The 17,570-nt window shown below is 35.9% G+C and overlaps 2 protein-coding genes across 3 annotated transcripts; one reads left to right on the top strand and one right to left on the bottom strand.

Moving 5' to 3' along the window:
- Positions 1-6,640: 6,640 nt before the first annotated feature.
- On the bottom strand, positions 6,641-8,575 carry LOC125201308 (reticulon-like protein B4). Of its 2 annotated transcripts, none has more exons than XM_048099385.2 (6): positions 8,528-8,575; positions 8,022-8,344; positions 7,708-7,888; positions 7,240-7,381; positions 7,095-7,164; positions 6,641-7,012 (listed from the first exon to the last, which is right to left on the bottom strand). In XM_048099385.2, the coding sequence occupies exons 2-6, from the start codon at positions 8,338-8,340 to the stop codon at positions 6,840-6,842; spliced, it is 885 nt and encodes a 294-aa protein (XP_047955342.1). In that variant the 5' UTR covers positions 8,341-8,344; positions 8,528-8,575; the 3' UTR covers positions 6,641-6,839. The 2 variants fall into 2 exon arrangements, with proteins under 2 accessions (XP_047955342.1, XP_047955334.1); XM_048099377.2 differs by lacking the exon at positions 8,528-8,575 and adding an exon at positions 8,440-8,509.
- Positions 8,576-9,187: 612 nt separating this feature from the next.
- Positions 9,188-14,624, top strand: LOC125201261 (Tetratricopeptide repeat (TPR)-like superfamily protein). Its single transcript, XM_048099301.2, has 13 exons — positions 9,188-9,484; positions 9,792-9,943; positions 10,092-10,233; positions 10,381-10,497; positions 11,349-11,850; positions 12,111-12,149; positions 12,341-12,462; positions 12,772-12,918; positions 13,035-13,124; positions 13,206-13,330; positions 13,597-13,802; positions 13,947-14,071; positions 14,197-14,624. Exons 1-13 carry the CDS (start codon positions 9,272-9,274, stop codon positions 14,383-14,385), a joined length of 2,169 nt encoding a protein of 722 aa, XP_047955258.2. The 5' UTR covers positions 9,188-9,271; the 3' UTR covers positions 14,386-14,624.
- The last annotated feature ends 2,946 nt before the right edge of the window (positions 14,625-17,570 follow it).

The following is a 17,570-nucleotide window of genomic DNA, read 5'->3' as shown; positions in this document are numbered from 1 at the left end:
CCAACGTAGTTGAATCATTTCCTTTTATATAAAAACTTTATTCCCTCTCTTACTTTCTCTCTTCATTTCTTTTAGTAGTACTTTATTTCTTCTCTTACTTTCCTCTTTCTACTTTAACCCTTAACAAATCAATTTCTTAAATTCCTTGACCAGAAGAAATATTCCAACTATCTTGAGACAGAAGGAGTATCTAATAAAGTGTTACTCCCTCCGACTCACAATAAGAGTCACATTTTGTCATTTTGGTTCATCACATATAAGAGTCAAATTTCACTTTTACCATAAATAGTAAGTATGTCCCACATTCCACTAACTCATTTCACTTGCATTTTATTATAAAACCAATATAAAAAATAGATCTAATATTCCACTAATTTTTCCAACCCACTATTCTTTACATTTCTTAAATTTGTTCCCACATCAAATGTGACTCATATTATTGGACGGATGGAGAATTATATACTCCCTCCGTCCCATAGAAATAGGTCATTTGAGGATGACAAGGATTTTAACACTCCCTCTGTCCTACAAAAGATATCACACTTGTGGAAATACACGAGATTTTAGGAGATTTTATTTTGTGTGTTATGGAAAGAGAAAATATAATATTAATATTATTGTGAGACAGAACTTTTTCTAGAAATGGAAATGTGACATCTTTAGTAAAAAGAAAAGTGACACATTTTTTATAAGACGGAGGGAGTATATAATTAGTAAAGTAAATAAGATGCAGAAAATAATTGAAATAGTGTAGTGTACGGTGGAGTCCATAATTAATAAAGTAAAAGAAAAGAAGAAAATATATCCATAAATGGATATGACTATTTCTATGAAACGAATGAAAAAGGAAATCTAGTCTATTTCTATGGGACGGAGATGGTACTTTTTTTTATAAAATATATATAATTATATTAATTCTTATTTATGTTGAATTATTGAACATGTGATTAGTAAGTGAAAATCATATAGCTACTGCCTAGCACAAGTAGTGATAGTAGTCTTATGTTATCTTTTTCATATCTTTTCTTTTATTATTTTGTGCCTGTACGAATTAGTCTCCAATCTCCTCATGTTCTCCCTTCTCCTTCGAAGCATGAAACCTCTGTCGCTTCTTCAGCTCCGTCAAGAGCTTCGTCGCCGACACTGACATCGACTCACCTAGATCTCTTGCTCGGCCTACCGCCGCCTTTGATCCTCCACCCTCATTGCTACACGATCTTGCCGGCAAACTTGTCCACCACTCACTCTAAGACCATCCCCAATAGTACACTAAACCTAAAATGTGATTAATTAGCTCCAAAAGTACTCCAAAACTAATTTCATTTTTGATTTTTGAGTAAAAAATATATATTTTTAGGTTTACACTAAACCAAAACAAAATATTTTTTAAAATTTTATGAGTAAAAAAGACATAATATAAAGAATATTTTTTTAAGTTTGAGCTAATGTAAATAGTTAGAGTAAAATTATATTTGATGTGATATTTACATTAAAATGAATTTGAGTTTAGTGCAGATGATTGGAGAAGCTTTAAGAACCCCGCGCCCTTGCGCTCCAATCGCACCTGCAAATTTTTGGTAGTACTATCAAAGTTTTCAAAATTTACAACTACTCCTTTAAACCTTTTAAAAGAGAAATTTGTTGATTTGAGAATTTGGGATAATATAGTTAAAAATGAATTTAATGATGAATTAGTATAATTAATACTCACTCCGTCCCACTTTAGGAGTTCCGGTTTATTACTTTTGGGTGTCCCACTTTAGGAGTTCCGGTTAGAATATTCCATAGTTGGTAATAAGCCCCACATTCCACTCACCTTTTTCCACGCACATTGTATTATAAAACTAATATATAAAAGTAGGACCCACATTCCACTATCTTTTTTCACCAACTTTCCTATATATTTCTTAAAACCCGTGCCGAACTCAACCGGGACTCCTAAAGTGGGACGGAGGGAGTACTACGGTACTATATAGAATATATTCTATTCCTCCGCCATTTAAATACACGTTTTAATTCACGGTGAATAAGTTTGTCAAGTATGAGTCTCATTTTTATATATTACCATTATTTTTTTTATAGTAAAATGTGAGTGTAATGAATTAGGCCATCCACATCCGTGTCTCAATACCGTTTCTTAACCGTCTCATCCCTTCAATATTCATGGGCCCCATTACACTTTTAACCCCATCTCTTAACTAAGAGACATCATCTACATCCATCCATCTCTTAACCACCTTAACTATTCATTCAATTTCATTTTTTATTTTTATTTCCAACAAATTCAATTAATAAAAATACACTTCATTAAACAAAAGAAAATTACATATTAAAATCCTAAAAAAAATAAAAATACACATAATTAAAATTTTAAAAAAATTAAAAAACACATACTTAAAATCCTAAAAAATTAAAAAAAAGACATAATTAAAATCCTAAAAAAATAAAAAAGACATAATTTAAAATACTAGAAATTAATAATTGCACCCTTAAATTATAAAAACTACTCCGTCGGCGAATCATCCCCGAAGGCGGTGGCGGTGCCCTCTGTTGGGCAATAAACACAGGCAATCACGAATATAAAGGAGAATGAACACAACGAATTGTTTACTCAGTTCGATATAAAGTGTATCTACGTCTGGGGGCGATGCCAAGCCAAGGGTTTCACTATATAATTTTGAGTAAAGGTCCTTTTTGGTCCTTAACATATGAAGAGTTTTTGATTTTGGTCCATAACATTATCTTTTGAATTATTTGGTCCCTCACAAATAAAAACGGCTCACATTTAGTCCGAATTGGACGGAAATAGTTAACTTTAACAGTCAACGAAAATTAATCGAATTTTGACCGAATTAAGTTAATAATTAAGTTAAGAATAAGTTAAAAATTACAATTCCTGCCGGAACTAGTCCCCTCTCCTCCGCCTCCGGAGCCGGTCCCCTCTCCTCCGCCGCCGGAGCCGGTCCCCTCTCTTCCACCGCCCCTCTCCTCCACTGCCAGAGCCGGTGCTGCCGCCGCCGCTGGTATTACTAGTTCTGCTGCTCGATCCCGTAAATTTCTTCTTCCACCAATCCCTCTCACCACCGCCCTTCCACCCCTCCGGCTTCGGCGAAACTCTCCCATTCCCACCACCACCACCAACAACAACGGTAGTTTTCTTCCTTCTCTTAGAAAAACGCAAACGGAAACGCCATATTAAAAAAGAACCCCTTATACAACAGTTATCCTCAAAGCTCAATCGCCGCTCAATTTTTCTGCTCTCTTCCTTCTTCAATCCCGTCGCCGGTCCTCCTCGATCCGAACCGCCTTCGATTTGATTCTCCGCTCTGTGATGATGCTCGACTATATCCTTGAGCGAGACCTCGTAGATTCCGGCATGTGCCTCACCATCTCCATGAGCTCCGACCGCCCTCTCGCGATCGCCTGAGCTCGCGAATCCGGCGAGAGAAGGGGGAACGACGGACTAGGGCTCCTGTTCCTCCACAGAGGCGGCGAGATCGCACCGAAATCGTCGGTTTCCACTTTCCATGGCACGAATCAGCGCGAGTTGCACCTCGGAGTAGCGATTCCTGCGGCTATGATAAAGCTGCGGTTAGGATTTTGATGGAATTTTGGGATTTTGAGATGGTGGCAGAGGAGAGGGGACCGACTTCGGCGGAGGAGGGGAGAGGACCGGCTCGGTAGTGTAATTTTTAACTTAATATTAGCTTAATTCTTAACTTAATTATTAACTTAATCCGGTCAAAATTCGATTAATTTTCGTTGACTGTTAAAGTTAACCATTTCCGTCCAATTCGGACTAAATGTGACCCGTTTTTATTTGTGAGGGACCGAATAATTCAAAAGATAATGTTATGGACCAAAATCAAAAAATCTCCATATGTAAAGGACCAAAAAGGACCTTTAGTCTATAATTTTAGGATGATTTTACAATGAGGGGACACATCTATTTATAAGCAGAATAGAGAGTCCTAATTCTAGTCAAACTAGGAAACATATTCCATAAGGAAATATCTTCTATGGAATAAATCTATCACAAGGAAATATACTTCTAGGAAACAAATTCTAAATATGGTAGGAGATATTTTAGGCTCCATAATTAACAATCTCCCACTTGGAGACTAACATCTCCTACGCCACCATATCCTCGTGATCTCATCCCTGCATCCGCTTAGCATCGCCTAACCTTCTCTTTAAGTTCCAAGGCCAATTGAAGCTATGCATAGCTTCAATTTCTCTAAGGTCACCACCTTAGTAAACATGTCTGCTGGATTCTCACTTCCAAGTATCTTCTCAAGTTGCAGGATTTTCATCTCCACTAGGTGTCGAATGTAATGATACTTCAACTCAACATGCTTTGTCCTAGAATGAAACGCTGGATTCTTTGCCAAGAAAGCACTCTGACTATCACTGTAGAGTCTGCTACTCTTGTTCTCCTTCCCAAGTTCATCTAAGAAACTCTGCAACCACACCATCTCCTTGCTTGCCTCTGTCGCAGCTACATATTCTGCCTCCGTAGTAGACAAAGCAACGGTCTTCTGCAACTTAGAAGTCCATGAAATAGCAGTACCACCATAAGTAAATACATACCCGGTTGTGCTTCTTCTCCCATCAAGATCATTGGACACCAAGTCCGCATCCACATAACCTGTCAGCTCGACATTCTTGCCATTGAAACATAAGACTCTTTCTGTAGTACCTCTCAAGTATCTAAGGATCCATTTAACCGATTCCCAATGTTGCTTGCCCGAATTACCCATGAACAGACTCACTACTCCCACTGCTTGTGCAATATTAGGCCTCGTACACACCATTGCATACATAATACTGCCATTTGCTGAAGCATAAAGAACTTTCTTCATTTCAGCACGCTCTTCTTTTGTACTCGACGACTCCTTCTTCGACAGCTTGAAGTAACTGCCCAAAGGCACACTTACTGGCTTCGAATTATCCATGTTGAATCTTTCCAAAACCTTACCAATGTAAACAGCTTGTGAAAGATACAATTTTCCAGCCGCCTTGTCACGCTCGATTCTCATGCCCAAAATTTGATTAGCCTCTCCAAGATCTTTCATGGAGAATCGTTCAGACAATTGCCTTTTCAACTTATCAATCTCCTTTGGATCGCCTCCTGCGATCAACATATCATCAACATATAATAACAGGATAAGATAGCTCTTGTCAAACCTAAAAGTGAAAAAAGATAAATGTGTCTTTAAATGACGGACAACCTAAAATAGCAAAATGTTTCAAGTTTTGGCAGATGAGTGGAGTATAAGTTATTGAAAAATACTTACTCCCACCATTCTCTAGTAGGAGATGCGTTTCTTTTCGGCATGTGATATAAGAAAAATTATGTTGACTGAATTAAGTAAAGAAAGAATAAAGTAAGAAATGAAAAAGACAGAGAGATGAAAAGAAAATAAAGTAAGTGAGAAGAAATATGTTCACTTTTACTAAAAAGAGAAATGACTCCACTGCTATGGAACGTACAAAAATGACAAAATGACTCACTACTATGGAATAAAGGGAGTATTTATTACTCTCTCCATCACCCAATATGTATTCCACTTTGACTCGGCACGTATGTTAAGAAATGTATAGAAAGTGACTTGAAAAAGTAAGTAGAATATGAGTTCTATTTTTATACCCCCTCCGTCCCACTCGAAATAACACATTTCTAAAAATAGAAACATCATTATCTCTATTTTTTATCTTTCTCTTACTTTATTCTCTTCACTTAACTCGCAAAACAACACTGCATAAAAAGGTAATTGAATATTTTAATGAGCAGAGATGAGAGATGAATTTATTTTTAATATAATAAGTGAACATCTTGGGGAAGACAAACTAAAAACAAAAGGCGAACATCTTGAGTGAGACAGATGGAGTAGTTTTATACTCCCTCTGTCCACGTTACTTGAGTCATTTTTTTTTTTGCACTCGTTTTGAAAAAATAATAATAAATAGTTAAAGAGGAGAAAAAGAAAAGTAAGAGAGAAAATAATGTAGAGAAGAGTCTTAACTATTGTATTCTCTTTTTTACTTTATTTTTTCTCCACTTTAACTATTTATTATTATTTTTTAAAAACGAGTGCGAAAAAGAAGTGACTCAAGTAACGTGGGACGGAGGGAGTAGTAAAATGTGAGTGAAAATGAGTTAGTTGAATGTGATGTCCACTATAAAAAATACTCCCTCCGTCCCGGAGTATTAGACTTACTTCTTTTGGGCACATGATTTAAGGAATTGATATTTAAATAGTTAAAGTGGAGAGAGTAAAGTATGAGAGAGAGAAAAAGTAGGGGAGAGAAGAGAGAAAAAAGTAGGTGGAGAATAAAATAAGATAGATGTTTTTTGCTAAAAAAAGAAATGAGTCTAATATGTTGGGACATCCCAAAAAGGAAAGTTGGTCTAATGGGACGGAGGGAGTAGTAAAAATGAAGTGGGACAATTAATAAGAGATGAACCAAAAATAATTAATAATTTGTGTTTTACGAATATAAGTCACCCTAAAATCACCAATTTATATTAATATAAGTCAACATGTATGTATTTATCTTTATAATTTTAGTGTTTCATAGACTCCTTGTTTATACATGCTCGATGTGAAGTCATTATCATGTCGATCTTGGGAAATAGTTTCTTCACTTACACTAATGTAACGATTGAACTAGTATAATTGTACATAAACAGAAATCCCGAAATGTGATCATAAAATTACTAAGCCAAGATGAACTAAAACAAATGTAAATCCAGGTCCTTCACCCTAAATCATCACTAGGTTTTGGATCTTTATCAACACTAAACATAATTTTAGATTTTTTTTTTATTTTTTCCATCACTGCTGCTTATTGTCTGAGATGAATGGAACTTTTGGTAGCTTTTGAAGAACCTTTTCGTCCAGTTTGCTGTATTGTCTCTTCAGTCTGGCTTTCGCCTTTAGAGCGTACGAGTCCACTCGATCCTCGTTTTTCTCGTACAATGAGGGCATCGTCAGAATCAACACATTAACTGCACATTTCATGCTCACACATTGGTTTTCTTGCGTAGTGCAAGATGTATTAAAAGCTCGTAAATAGGAAGGAACACTTACTGATGTAGATGATAGTCAAGAGGTCGAACCAACTCCCAACAATGGAGACGATCCAAAGGGCGAAAATCGCCTGTGTTATTACGTGAGACATGAGCTTATCATGTAAACTTGTACTAGATAGTAATATTATTGAGAGATGACTTACTGTTAGAAACTTCTTTAAGTCCTTCCCTGAAGTCACTTCCCATAGCATTGTGATAGCTTGGTTGCATCGGTCGCATAGTAGGAGAGCAACGGCCGTGCATAAATCCTGTGGCAACTCAATCACTGGCAAGTTGAGAGGCGACCTAGCCAAGAGGAAACCATGTTACAGGAATCCATCAAGAGCGTTTGATGCAAAAGACGTAGAAGAATGACTGAACTGGAAGGTTATCAAAGAAAACCTAACTCTATGAAACAAGAATAATATTATAAAATCAGTTTAGAAACCTGAAAACAAACTCAAAAGGAAATAAAACGAAAACTAAGAAATTAAATAAAACTAAAAAAACAGTAAATTTTCTCTTGTTGAACACAGAAAATTTCTGGCACATTTTCAGCATCGCTGACATCTATTGCTGGAACTGCATCAGCGGTAATTTGGTTTGAGTCGAGATCTAGTTAGGAGACTAACTTGTGAACGTAGAAGGAGAGGTTGGACCATAGGAAGAGCGTGGCCAAAGCGAGAATGAGGAAGTGGCAGATGAAAGGGATGAGATGGTAGCCTATCCATTCGAAGAGGAGCCATATGACAGTTGAGCCGGCTAGCAGCGCTGCCGACACCTGCTTGTTTCGCCATAGAATGAGGTCCGCGGCTGGACATGTAAGCCAATGTTTGAGATGAGGAACATGATCATATTGTATCATCTTAATGAATTTTCACACTCAAATCAACATATGTATGCATATAAACAATAATTGTAAAGAGATGGGGAGATGAAAATATACATGCTCCACCCCCAAGAGCGCTGTGCACAGGTTTCTCTCGACCAAAGAGACGCCCTTTGCCTTTGATTTTGTGTTGCCCTTGCTCTTGGCCTTGGATTTTGTGTTGCCCTTGCTCTTGGCCTTGGATTTCCAACTCTTGCCCTAGATCCCGGCCTTGGATTTCGAGGCCTTGGTCTAGGCCTTGTTCATGCCCTCCTTGGCTTTGGAGTTCTGGAAATTCATCTTCGCTTTGGTCTTGGTTTAGGCCTAGGCCTAGGCCTCCTTGTTCATCTTCATTATGAAGCTTCTGCTCTGGTGCTTCCTCAAATTCTTGATCCATCTTCCTATAACAAATTTTTTAGGAGTAATTTATATCAGACACACACAAATCTTGATCATCGAATAATAAACAATTTACATGTTCTTCGTCATGACATACGTGCACATGCATTATTGAGTCGACAAATATGAATTTCAACATACAATTTTGAATCAAATATAAATCAAAACATGATGAGAAAAATTACTTGTGAAAAGTTCTTGATGTGGAAGAGATCTGAGCAGATTTGTGTTTGTTTTGGGTAACTGAAATATTCAACGTATTATGTTAGTGGCTATCCAACTTAGCCGTATGTTCCCCCTAAATTTTCGCCCATTTCTTTTTTCGTAATTATTTCTTCAAAATGGAGAATTGTAAAATAGAAGTTGGTCCCTCCAAATAAAAAAAAAATGGGAATCAATTTATTTAGTCAATAATTTTTTCCAAATTCGTGTTGGCTTGTGGTTAAATTACAGACTCCGAATAGCTCACTTTTCACTAACTAATCGATAGCAAGATGTAATTAAGGATTAATTAAGTTTTTTGTTTTTTTTTTTTGGTAATTAACAAGGGTATTCCACCAGCAGACCCAGTGACTATTTCCCACACTGATTTGTAGGCACCTCAATAGGTGGAATAGCTGACCCAAGGATTTAAAGCTGCTCCATACCCAAAAGCAGAGATTAATCCTCTGGCCATTTAATTAAGGATGGACGAGTAATTAAGTTTTAATTTATCATTATTAAATATATGGGCCAAAGCCCTGATGTGTGGGCGGGCCATTTAAGTCAACCGGCCCAACCAATCTGGCTTCGTTTTTTGACGTTGGAAATTTTAAAAGAAATAGAAAAAGAAAAAGAAAAAGAAATAGAAAGAAAAAAAACTTCCGGAAATATTTTGCATCGAATTTGAGTCTGAGCATGGCTGAAGGTATCTAGCAGCAGCTCCGGCGATGGAAGCGGTGGCGGAAGGACTGTGGTCGCTGGCGGAGCAGCACGAGCAGCGGCGGGAGATACGAGAGGCAGTCAAATGCCTCGAAGCAATTTGCCAAAGCCCGGTGTCGTTTCTCCCAATCGTCGAAATCAAAACGCGCCTCCGCCTCGCCGCTCTTCTTCTCAAGCACTCGCACAACGTTAATCACGCGAAATCTCACCTTGAGCGCTCCGTAAGTCTCCTCTTACTTCCATGATTTTGTTGCTGAATTTCACTATTTTCCGTTTCCATCTGCTAAAGTTTATGCGGTGCCCTTTTTCTTAGTGGGAAATTAGATTTGGTACGAATTTGTGTAGCTGACGTGTGAATTAAGCCTATAATTTACTTTGATTGACTGTGATTTTGTGTGTGCGCGCCTGTGTGTATGTTTGTGCCGTGTGCGTGTCTGAATTAAACCCTTTTTCATTTGGAAACGCGAGCAAATTTTATGTCAGAAGGAATTTCGATTCTGCTGTCTAATCGATCCGAATTCGGTGCAGCAACTTCTGTTGAAGTCAATTCCTTCTTGCTTTGAGCTGAAGTGCAGAGCTTATAGTTTGTTGAGCCAATGCTACCATCTTGTAGGAGCAATTCCTTCACAAAAACAAATGCTTAACAAGGGTTTAGAACTTGCGGCCGTTTCCGGAGAGGGGTATGACGTCTTAAGAATACTTGGAAATTGGCGTGTTGATTTAGCATGTCGTTTAATTTGGTCGATTCTACAAGTTTCTGTTATATTATGGGTAATATTTTGCTATTTGACAAGTTCGTGTTATAAAGTGTAAGATCGTGTCTTGAAGGTTTGCAGGGAAGTTATGGTCTTGCAACTTCAACTCTCAGCTTGCAAATGCCCTGATAATTGAGGGAGATTACCATGGGTCGGTTTCGGCTTTGCAACAAGGCCTTGCAATTGCAGCAGAGATGTTTTATCCAGAATTGCAGGTTTGTCTTGTTTGTTTAGAAAGCTTTTACCTGTTTTATCCAGAATTGCAAGTATGTCTTGCTACTTCAAACTGCTGAATGTGCTCAAATGTTTATCAAGTAGGCTGAAGATGTAATCTGATTCTGTTTTCTTCTTTTGTGGCTCAGATGTTTTTTGCTACTTCGATATTGCATGTGCATGTGATTCAGTGGGACAGTACAAGTCTGGTAGAAGAGTCTGTCAATGGATGCAATCTTATATGGGAATCTATTGAGCCTGATAAAGTAAGTTATGTCCTTACCTTTTTTCATATTGCTATGTTTTTTTCTCAGTTTTTCTTTTCTTTCAGAGGAGTTCAGACCAGTTAAACATGAAAAACCTTTGGACATGAAAAAAGGATAACTTTGAACATGGTTTTGTCTTTCTGTGTGCTTATGTTATTTAAATCTGTAAAATTGATTATGTCGAGTAAGTATCTGGTTTGTTATGATTATACGTTTTCATATCTAGCTAAGAATACCTCCAAGGAAACATTAGCCCTTTCATACCTATCTACGTTGAGTTTGATTTGTTTTCTCTGCTGTGAAGTGAGACAGTGTTTTCATGCTGGCTTCATTTTGATGTTTCACGTAAATGCATGTGCACGTCCCAAATCTTCTTAACTGCTACATGGTATCTTTGAAACTGAGATGTTTTATAAGTTACTCTTTGATATATATATATAGATATATATGTATGTATGCTTGGTTCTGTATTTTTATAATGACATAAAAATAAGCTTACGATGACCTAAAATGACATATGTATGCTTGGTTCTGTATTTTTGTATTAAGAATGAGTTTTACATAGATCAATATATATATATATATATATATATATATATATATGTTGAAAGCATTCTCTAGAATAATAACTCTCTTGTCTTGCTGATAACGTATTACTTGTTTTCCTGAACAAATAAAACTAGCAACAGTACATGTTGTAGTTATGATGATTTCAGTTCCATTAACTGAATTTAAAATGTTTTCCCTTGTTTTCTTTTGCAAATAAACAACACTGCCTCAGTTTAGTAGTTGTGATGATTTCAGTTCCATTAACTGAATTTAAAATGTTTTCCCTTGTTTCTTTTGAAAAGAAACAACAATGCCTCGGTTTACTGTTTTACCATGAGCTGCTGCAATTGTTTTATCTGCTACGGATATGTGACTACAAGACTGCTGCTCAACATATTGATAAGTTGGATGCTGTTATGAAGACTGACTTGCAGAGGATGCAACACATCCGTGACCTCACCAATGAACTTGAGGCATTAAATCAAACTCTGTCACGCCCTGACTTGAACTACAAAGACAGGTCTGCTCTTTCTGAAAAACAAACTAATCTTGAGGAACAACTTAGTAATTACAGAGGAGAGACTTCAACTGGGAAAGAAACATTGGAACCTGCATATTTTGGAAATGTGAAGCGAGCATGGACTGAAAAGCTGGAGCTGGCTCCGCCTCCTATTGATGGGGAATGGTTGCCAAGAAGTGCAGTATATGCATTGGTTGATCTTATGGTGGTTGTTTTCAGCCGGCCAAAAGGGCTTTTTAAGGACTGTCAGAAGAGGATTGAATCTGGCATACAAATCATAGAAGGTTGGTTTTCAAAAATGATAAAGATATTGATCATGTTCGTCTTTCCTTCTGCATTACATGTTTTATAAAGTAGCCCAATCTGTTGCTCATGATTACTTGTATCTTCACTGAAATTACTGGAGTTTTATGACCTGTTTATTCATCCCTGAATTCATAAATCTAGAAGAAGACTGATACTGAAAATCTAATTAAACATTGTTATTTCACATAAAAATGGATACTTGGTGTGTGAAATTTGATTTTCGGTGTTTCACTTGCAGAGGAGCTGGTGGAGTTAGGTATTACTGAGGGGGTTACAGGTGAGAGTTTTATTCGTATTGAGTCTGTAATATAATGGTCAACTATGAAAAGATCTCATAAAAGAAAATGGCCACTGTTAAGCAAAATATATTTTGTGTAAGTGGCCAGATTTCTTAGATCTTCTATGCAATAACTGAAACAGTGTTTGAGGGTTTATGAACATGTGGTTTCTGCCACAAACTGATTACAGAAGTCGTGTTGCAACACTCCGCAATTTGGATGGCCGGTGTCTATCTCATGCTTCTAATGCAGTTTCTCGAGAACAAAGTAGCAATTGAGCTTACACGAAGTGAATTTGTAGAAGCGCAAGAGGTTGGTTATTACCTCCAACCATTGAAGTTCTGATTACTTGCACTGCATTCACTCTTGAACTAAAAATGTGCTTCAATTTGAGAAGCACCGACTTCCTGCTGTTGAAACTTGTACAAAGTTTAGGCATAAATACTTAGCATTTGTTATTGCCGAAATACATCTTCAAAGGATTAAGTGTAGAAAAGATAGTTTTGGAATGAACTTATTATATGTTCAATGATTTTCAATAAGCATGTGGATTATTTTATGAGACGGATCAGTCATCTAAACAAAATTTTATTGAATTTATTAATGTTGGCATATCTGCAGGCTCTGGTGCAGATGAGAAGTTGGTTCATAAGATTTCCAACTATCCTACAGGCTTGTGAGAGTACCATGGAGATTCTAAGGGGCCAGTATGCTCATTCAGCTGGCTGTTATGATGATGCTGCTTTTCATTTTCTTGAAGCATCAAAGGTAAGTTCACACTTGTTATCAATACTAAGCCCTCTTTTAGGAAACCATGTAGCTATCAGGTGATTTCTAGAATTAAAACCACACATCAATTTTTGTCTGTTGTTTTGCATATGTAGTTGACTCAGAGCAAATCACTGCAAGCCATGAGCCACATTTATGCAGCAGTCTCCTTTATTTGTATTGGGGATGCTGAATCTTCATCAAAGGTAACTTTATGTTTTAAGATGTGCATTCTTTTGCAATTGACAATATTAAGTTCCACTCACTAGGCCAAACTATTCTTGCAGGCTGTTGATTTGATCGGACCTGTTTTTGATGTGATAGATTCTTTTATAGGGGTGCGAGAAAAGACCACTGCACTGTACACTTATGGATTTCTACTCATGAGGCAACAAAATTTTCAAGAAGCCAGGTAATCATAGAATAATTTTTTCTTGTTGCATTTTGTATATATTCATCCAGTAACAAGTTGCATTATACTCGTGCCCTGCCCTACTATTGTTCAATTCATCTCCTTATTAGATAACATTTCCCTTCATTGGCTGCCCCTACCAGTTTCTACCTAATTTAATTCTCAATGGTGGTTTATCAAGAAAGAGCTCCAAACTGAATTGAAATAGATATATGGATTCCTCTAATCTCTCATTCCTTATTTTTCGTGTGCCTTGAATTCTGCAGAATCCGACTAGCCTCTGGCTTGCAGATCACCCATACTTATTTGGGGAATCTTCAACTCGTTTCGCAGTATTTAACAGTGCTAGGGAACTTGGCACTTGCTCTACATGACACTGGACAAGCTAGAGAAATCTTAAGATCTGCTCTAACTTTGGCAAAGAAGCTGAATGACGTTCCAACACAGAACTGGGTGCTGTCGAATATGACAGGTACATATATACATGCAAGAATTATATTATCCGTGGTGCTGGAAATGTAATACCATTGATGCTATGTATAGAGCCTTGGCAGATAATACGAATCAGGTTTGCCTCGTACGAGTCATGATTGTTGAGTTCTCTTACTTTGTGCAGCTTTATACCAGCAAACAGGAGAGAGGGGAAGCGAAATGGAGAACACCGCATACCAGAGTAGGAAAGCAGAAGACTTGCAGCAAAGACTCAATGCTGCGCGTTCAAAAGGTCATCACAACGAACTGGTAATGAACACCTATTCCCGCTCTTTCAACCAACGCTCATCACCAAGAATCAGTTCAAAAACATACATTTTAATCTACTAGAATTGCTGTTCACCTGTTTACTTGTGCATCCTTATAATGGACAGATCGCCCGAGTGAAACTTCAAGTTCATCAATTGAGCGAACATGAGGTGAAGCGGGCGATGGCTGGCCCTTCCAACACTATCGACCTCGACATCCCAGAATCCGTCGGCCTTGCAGCTCCGTCGCCAATGCCGTCTTCAGCGAGGCTGATGGATGTGGACATTGGGAGGCTTGGCAAGAGAAGATTATAGTGTCCCACTTGGTGAGATAGAGAACTTGATTGAGCATTCCAAATCACGCAAATGAGGGAAGGCCAAATGTCTCTGAGTTTAAATTAAATGTGCAAGTTCGAGTAGTAGCATGTTCCCTTCTTTTTCTTTTTTAGTAATATGACAAAATTCTGTAGCCCGTGTAAGGAATGTATTATAGGTAGATTTCGTTTCTGTGTAATATATGGAAGCTTATTTTATTATTGGTTTTTTTAGGTCCATTTGCTATTAAGTGTATAAAAGTATTAAGTTCAAATATTAATTTGCGTACATTGTATTGTCAATAAAGAGCTGATGTTTTCGAAGAAGAAAAATAGAAGACATAATATGATAGCAATATTTTCGAAATTACGCAGAAACTGAGATGGGATTTGACTGCCCTTCTGTGGGTATTTTGGAATATGGATCTTAATTCACTGATCTTTTGAAATTTGAAATTAAATTTGTTGATCTTTTGAAATTTGGACCGGGACATGCGAATTTTTCAGAATTATGGATTTTTGCTTTTTTTTTTATATATTTTTCTTCAACTTTTTTCTTATTATTTTCATCTTATTACCAAACTACCCATCTCAAATTTAGACCCAAATTTGAATTTTGCTTTTCTCTTTTTGACTTGCACTACGTGATTTTAGTTAGGATGAACCAATTTTCAATAAGCTTTGTCAATTCCTAATTTAAGTTGATTATTAAATTTAATTAGAAATTTGTAGTAACTTTAATTTTGTTAGATTTTATTAAACACAATAACATTTCATGTAAGAATATAAAATTAATTGGATGCGCAAACGATAAAACCAACACGTGGGTGGGTACAACATTGACGAATGATTAAATAGACTTGTTTCCACAAGTAATACTCCTGCAGTCACAAATAGGAGTTCTATTTCATTTTGACACAAATTTAAGAAATATTAAAAAAAATAGGTGGTAGAAAGTTAGTGGAATGCGAGTCTCACTTGTAAATATATGTGAGTGGAATGTGTGTATAATTATGAACCGAGACTTCTATTCACGAACGGACTAAAATGAAAAAACGAGACTTTTATTCGCGGATAGAGAGAGTACTCCGTAGTAGATTTTTTTTTAGATTTTTCCAATAAAAATAAGTGGTCAATTTCTAGTTTTAATAAAATAAATATATATTTACTCCCTCTATTTTATTCATCCATTCTCAACTTTATTTTCTCTCATATTTTATTATCTTAAGTTAACTTAATAAGTACTCCGAGTAGTAATTTTTTAAAATCATATGCTTAAATGAAATCCATCACTTGCAGTGCAATGGGATGAAGTAAATACTAATCATTTTTGTGAACAATGTAGTACTACTATATAATAAGATTCAAATTCTGTTTAATAGAGTATGATATTGTTTTAATTATGCTACTAAAAGTGACTTTGGGCTGGTTACAGTAATTGTCATCGTGTTTATCATGAAATGTATTGATGATGAGATTGATAGCTAGGACCATTACTCGCCTATTCTTCAAACTCAGTCAAATTTGCCGATACCTAGCATGTTTAATATACTTTTAGACGCAGAGTCGTTTTATTTTTCAAGATAGTGGGCTAGTCCAAGAGCACTATGCACTATATAGTACTCCCTCCGTTCCATATTAATAGAGTCATTTTTCTATTTTGGAAAGTTCCAAGTTAATTGAGCCATTTCTATTTTGAAAAGTTCCAAGTTAATTGAGTCATTTCTAGTTTTAGCAAAAAATAATTCTTCTTTTTACTTTATTCTCTCTTCATCTCTCTTACTTTACTCTCTCTTACTTTTTCCACCATCCATTTAACACACTATTCTTAAACTCCGTATCAAAAAGAAATGTGTATACTATCAAGGAACGGAGGGAGTACTATAATGCAAAGAGAGATTTTCTTGATTTGACTTATGATTTGGTTTGTTTTATTGTATTTTTCATTGTAATTTTCGTCTTCATATTGTTTTGTTCATTTGCTTCTATTATAGTAATAATTAGAGTACTCCTGATATACGACTCTGGGAACTTTCTATATGGATAACATATATCAATACAGAGGAGTGAAATGATAACTAGTTTAATGCGACAACTAATCAACTTATAACTTAATGTATTAAAAATGTTAACACGGTGATATGGATATGCCAACTATGTCCATTTTCATTTATGGAAAATTGCCCTCAACTAATTACCCATATATGTCAATTTAGTTGCAACTTACTATATCACTATAGTTCACCATTACAACTCTTAAACACTAATAATAATGTAGGTTTTTCTATTCACTTACATTACCTTTATTTACTCTTTTCATCTCATCTCTTAGTTTACCAATTGTGCATTAATTCTCTAGCCATTTCAAATACACATATTTTTATGGACGAGACATACTATCATATCATTGATATTTTTAATAATACACAAAATTAATACTAGTAGTTATTAAAGTTATGACATTAAACTAGTTATCAACTTAACATGCAACCTTGAGTCCAGAGCTTTTGTCCTAGCGGCAAGGAGCTTAGACATCAATGTATGAGGTGCCGAGTTCTTGACCTCAGTTGTAATTTTCTCATTTCTTAGGAGTTTATTTTCTCATTTCTTAGGAGTTTAGGAGTTTATTTATAATATCCTCGTTCGTATAGGAGTTAATATTTTTTTTAAAAAAAAATTAATTAATTAATTAATGTGCACCCTGTCAATTCATAAATTAAATAAGAGTAGACGATGGAGTGAATGTAGACATTAACAAACATGTGATATATATTTCTTTCTCTATCTTAAAGATTTACAAAATTGACTCTGTCGACATAATAAGAAAAGTTCAAAAACATCGGATCGTGTATAAATCTTGACCTTTATTATTTTACAAATTTTTTTTTTTAAAGGTTCAATATTTTGTTGTCAATATAATGGGAAAGCGTCTACATGTACAACAATATAAAAATTAGGTTTTCTATCGCCTTCATCAAATAGTATTTTTTATTTCAAGAACCAAAATATACAATTTATAATCAAGAAATGATTTCCTCATGCGAATTAATGTACTGTGCAGATGAAACTGAAATGTGACCTATTTAATTTTCTTGTAGACGATTTTAATTTTTTTATATTCGAACGCTAATTCCTTGGTACCATGTTAGTCTGAAATAAAATTGAAGTATACAAATTTGCAACGCA

This window comes from Salvia hispanica, chromosome 2 (assembly GCF_029641045.1).
Source record: "Salvia hispanica isolate PSC_SH4W2 chromosome 2, Shi_PSC_v1, whole genome shotgun sequence".
Taxonomy (NCBI): Eukaryota; Viridiplantae; Streptophyta; class Magnoliopsida; order Lamiales; family Lamiaceae; genus Salvia; species Salvia hispanica.
Note: the sequence above shows the minus strand (reverse complement) of the source record. Positions and strands in the feature narration are given on the sequence as shown.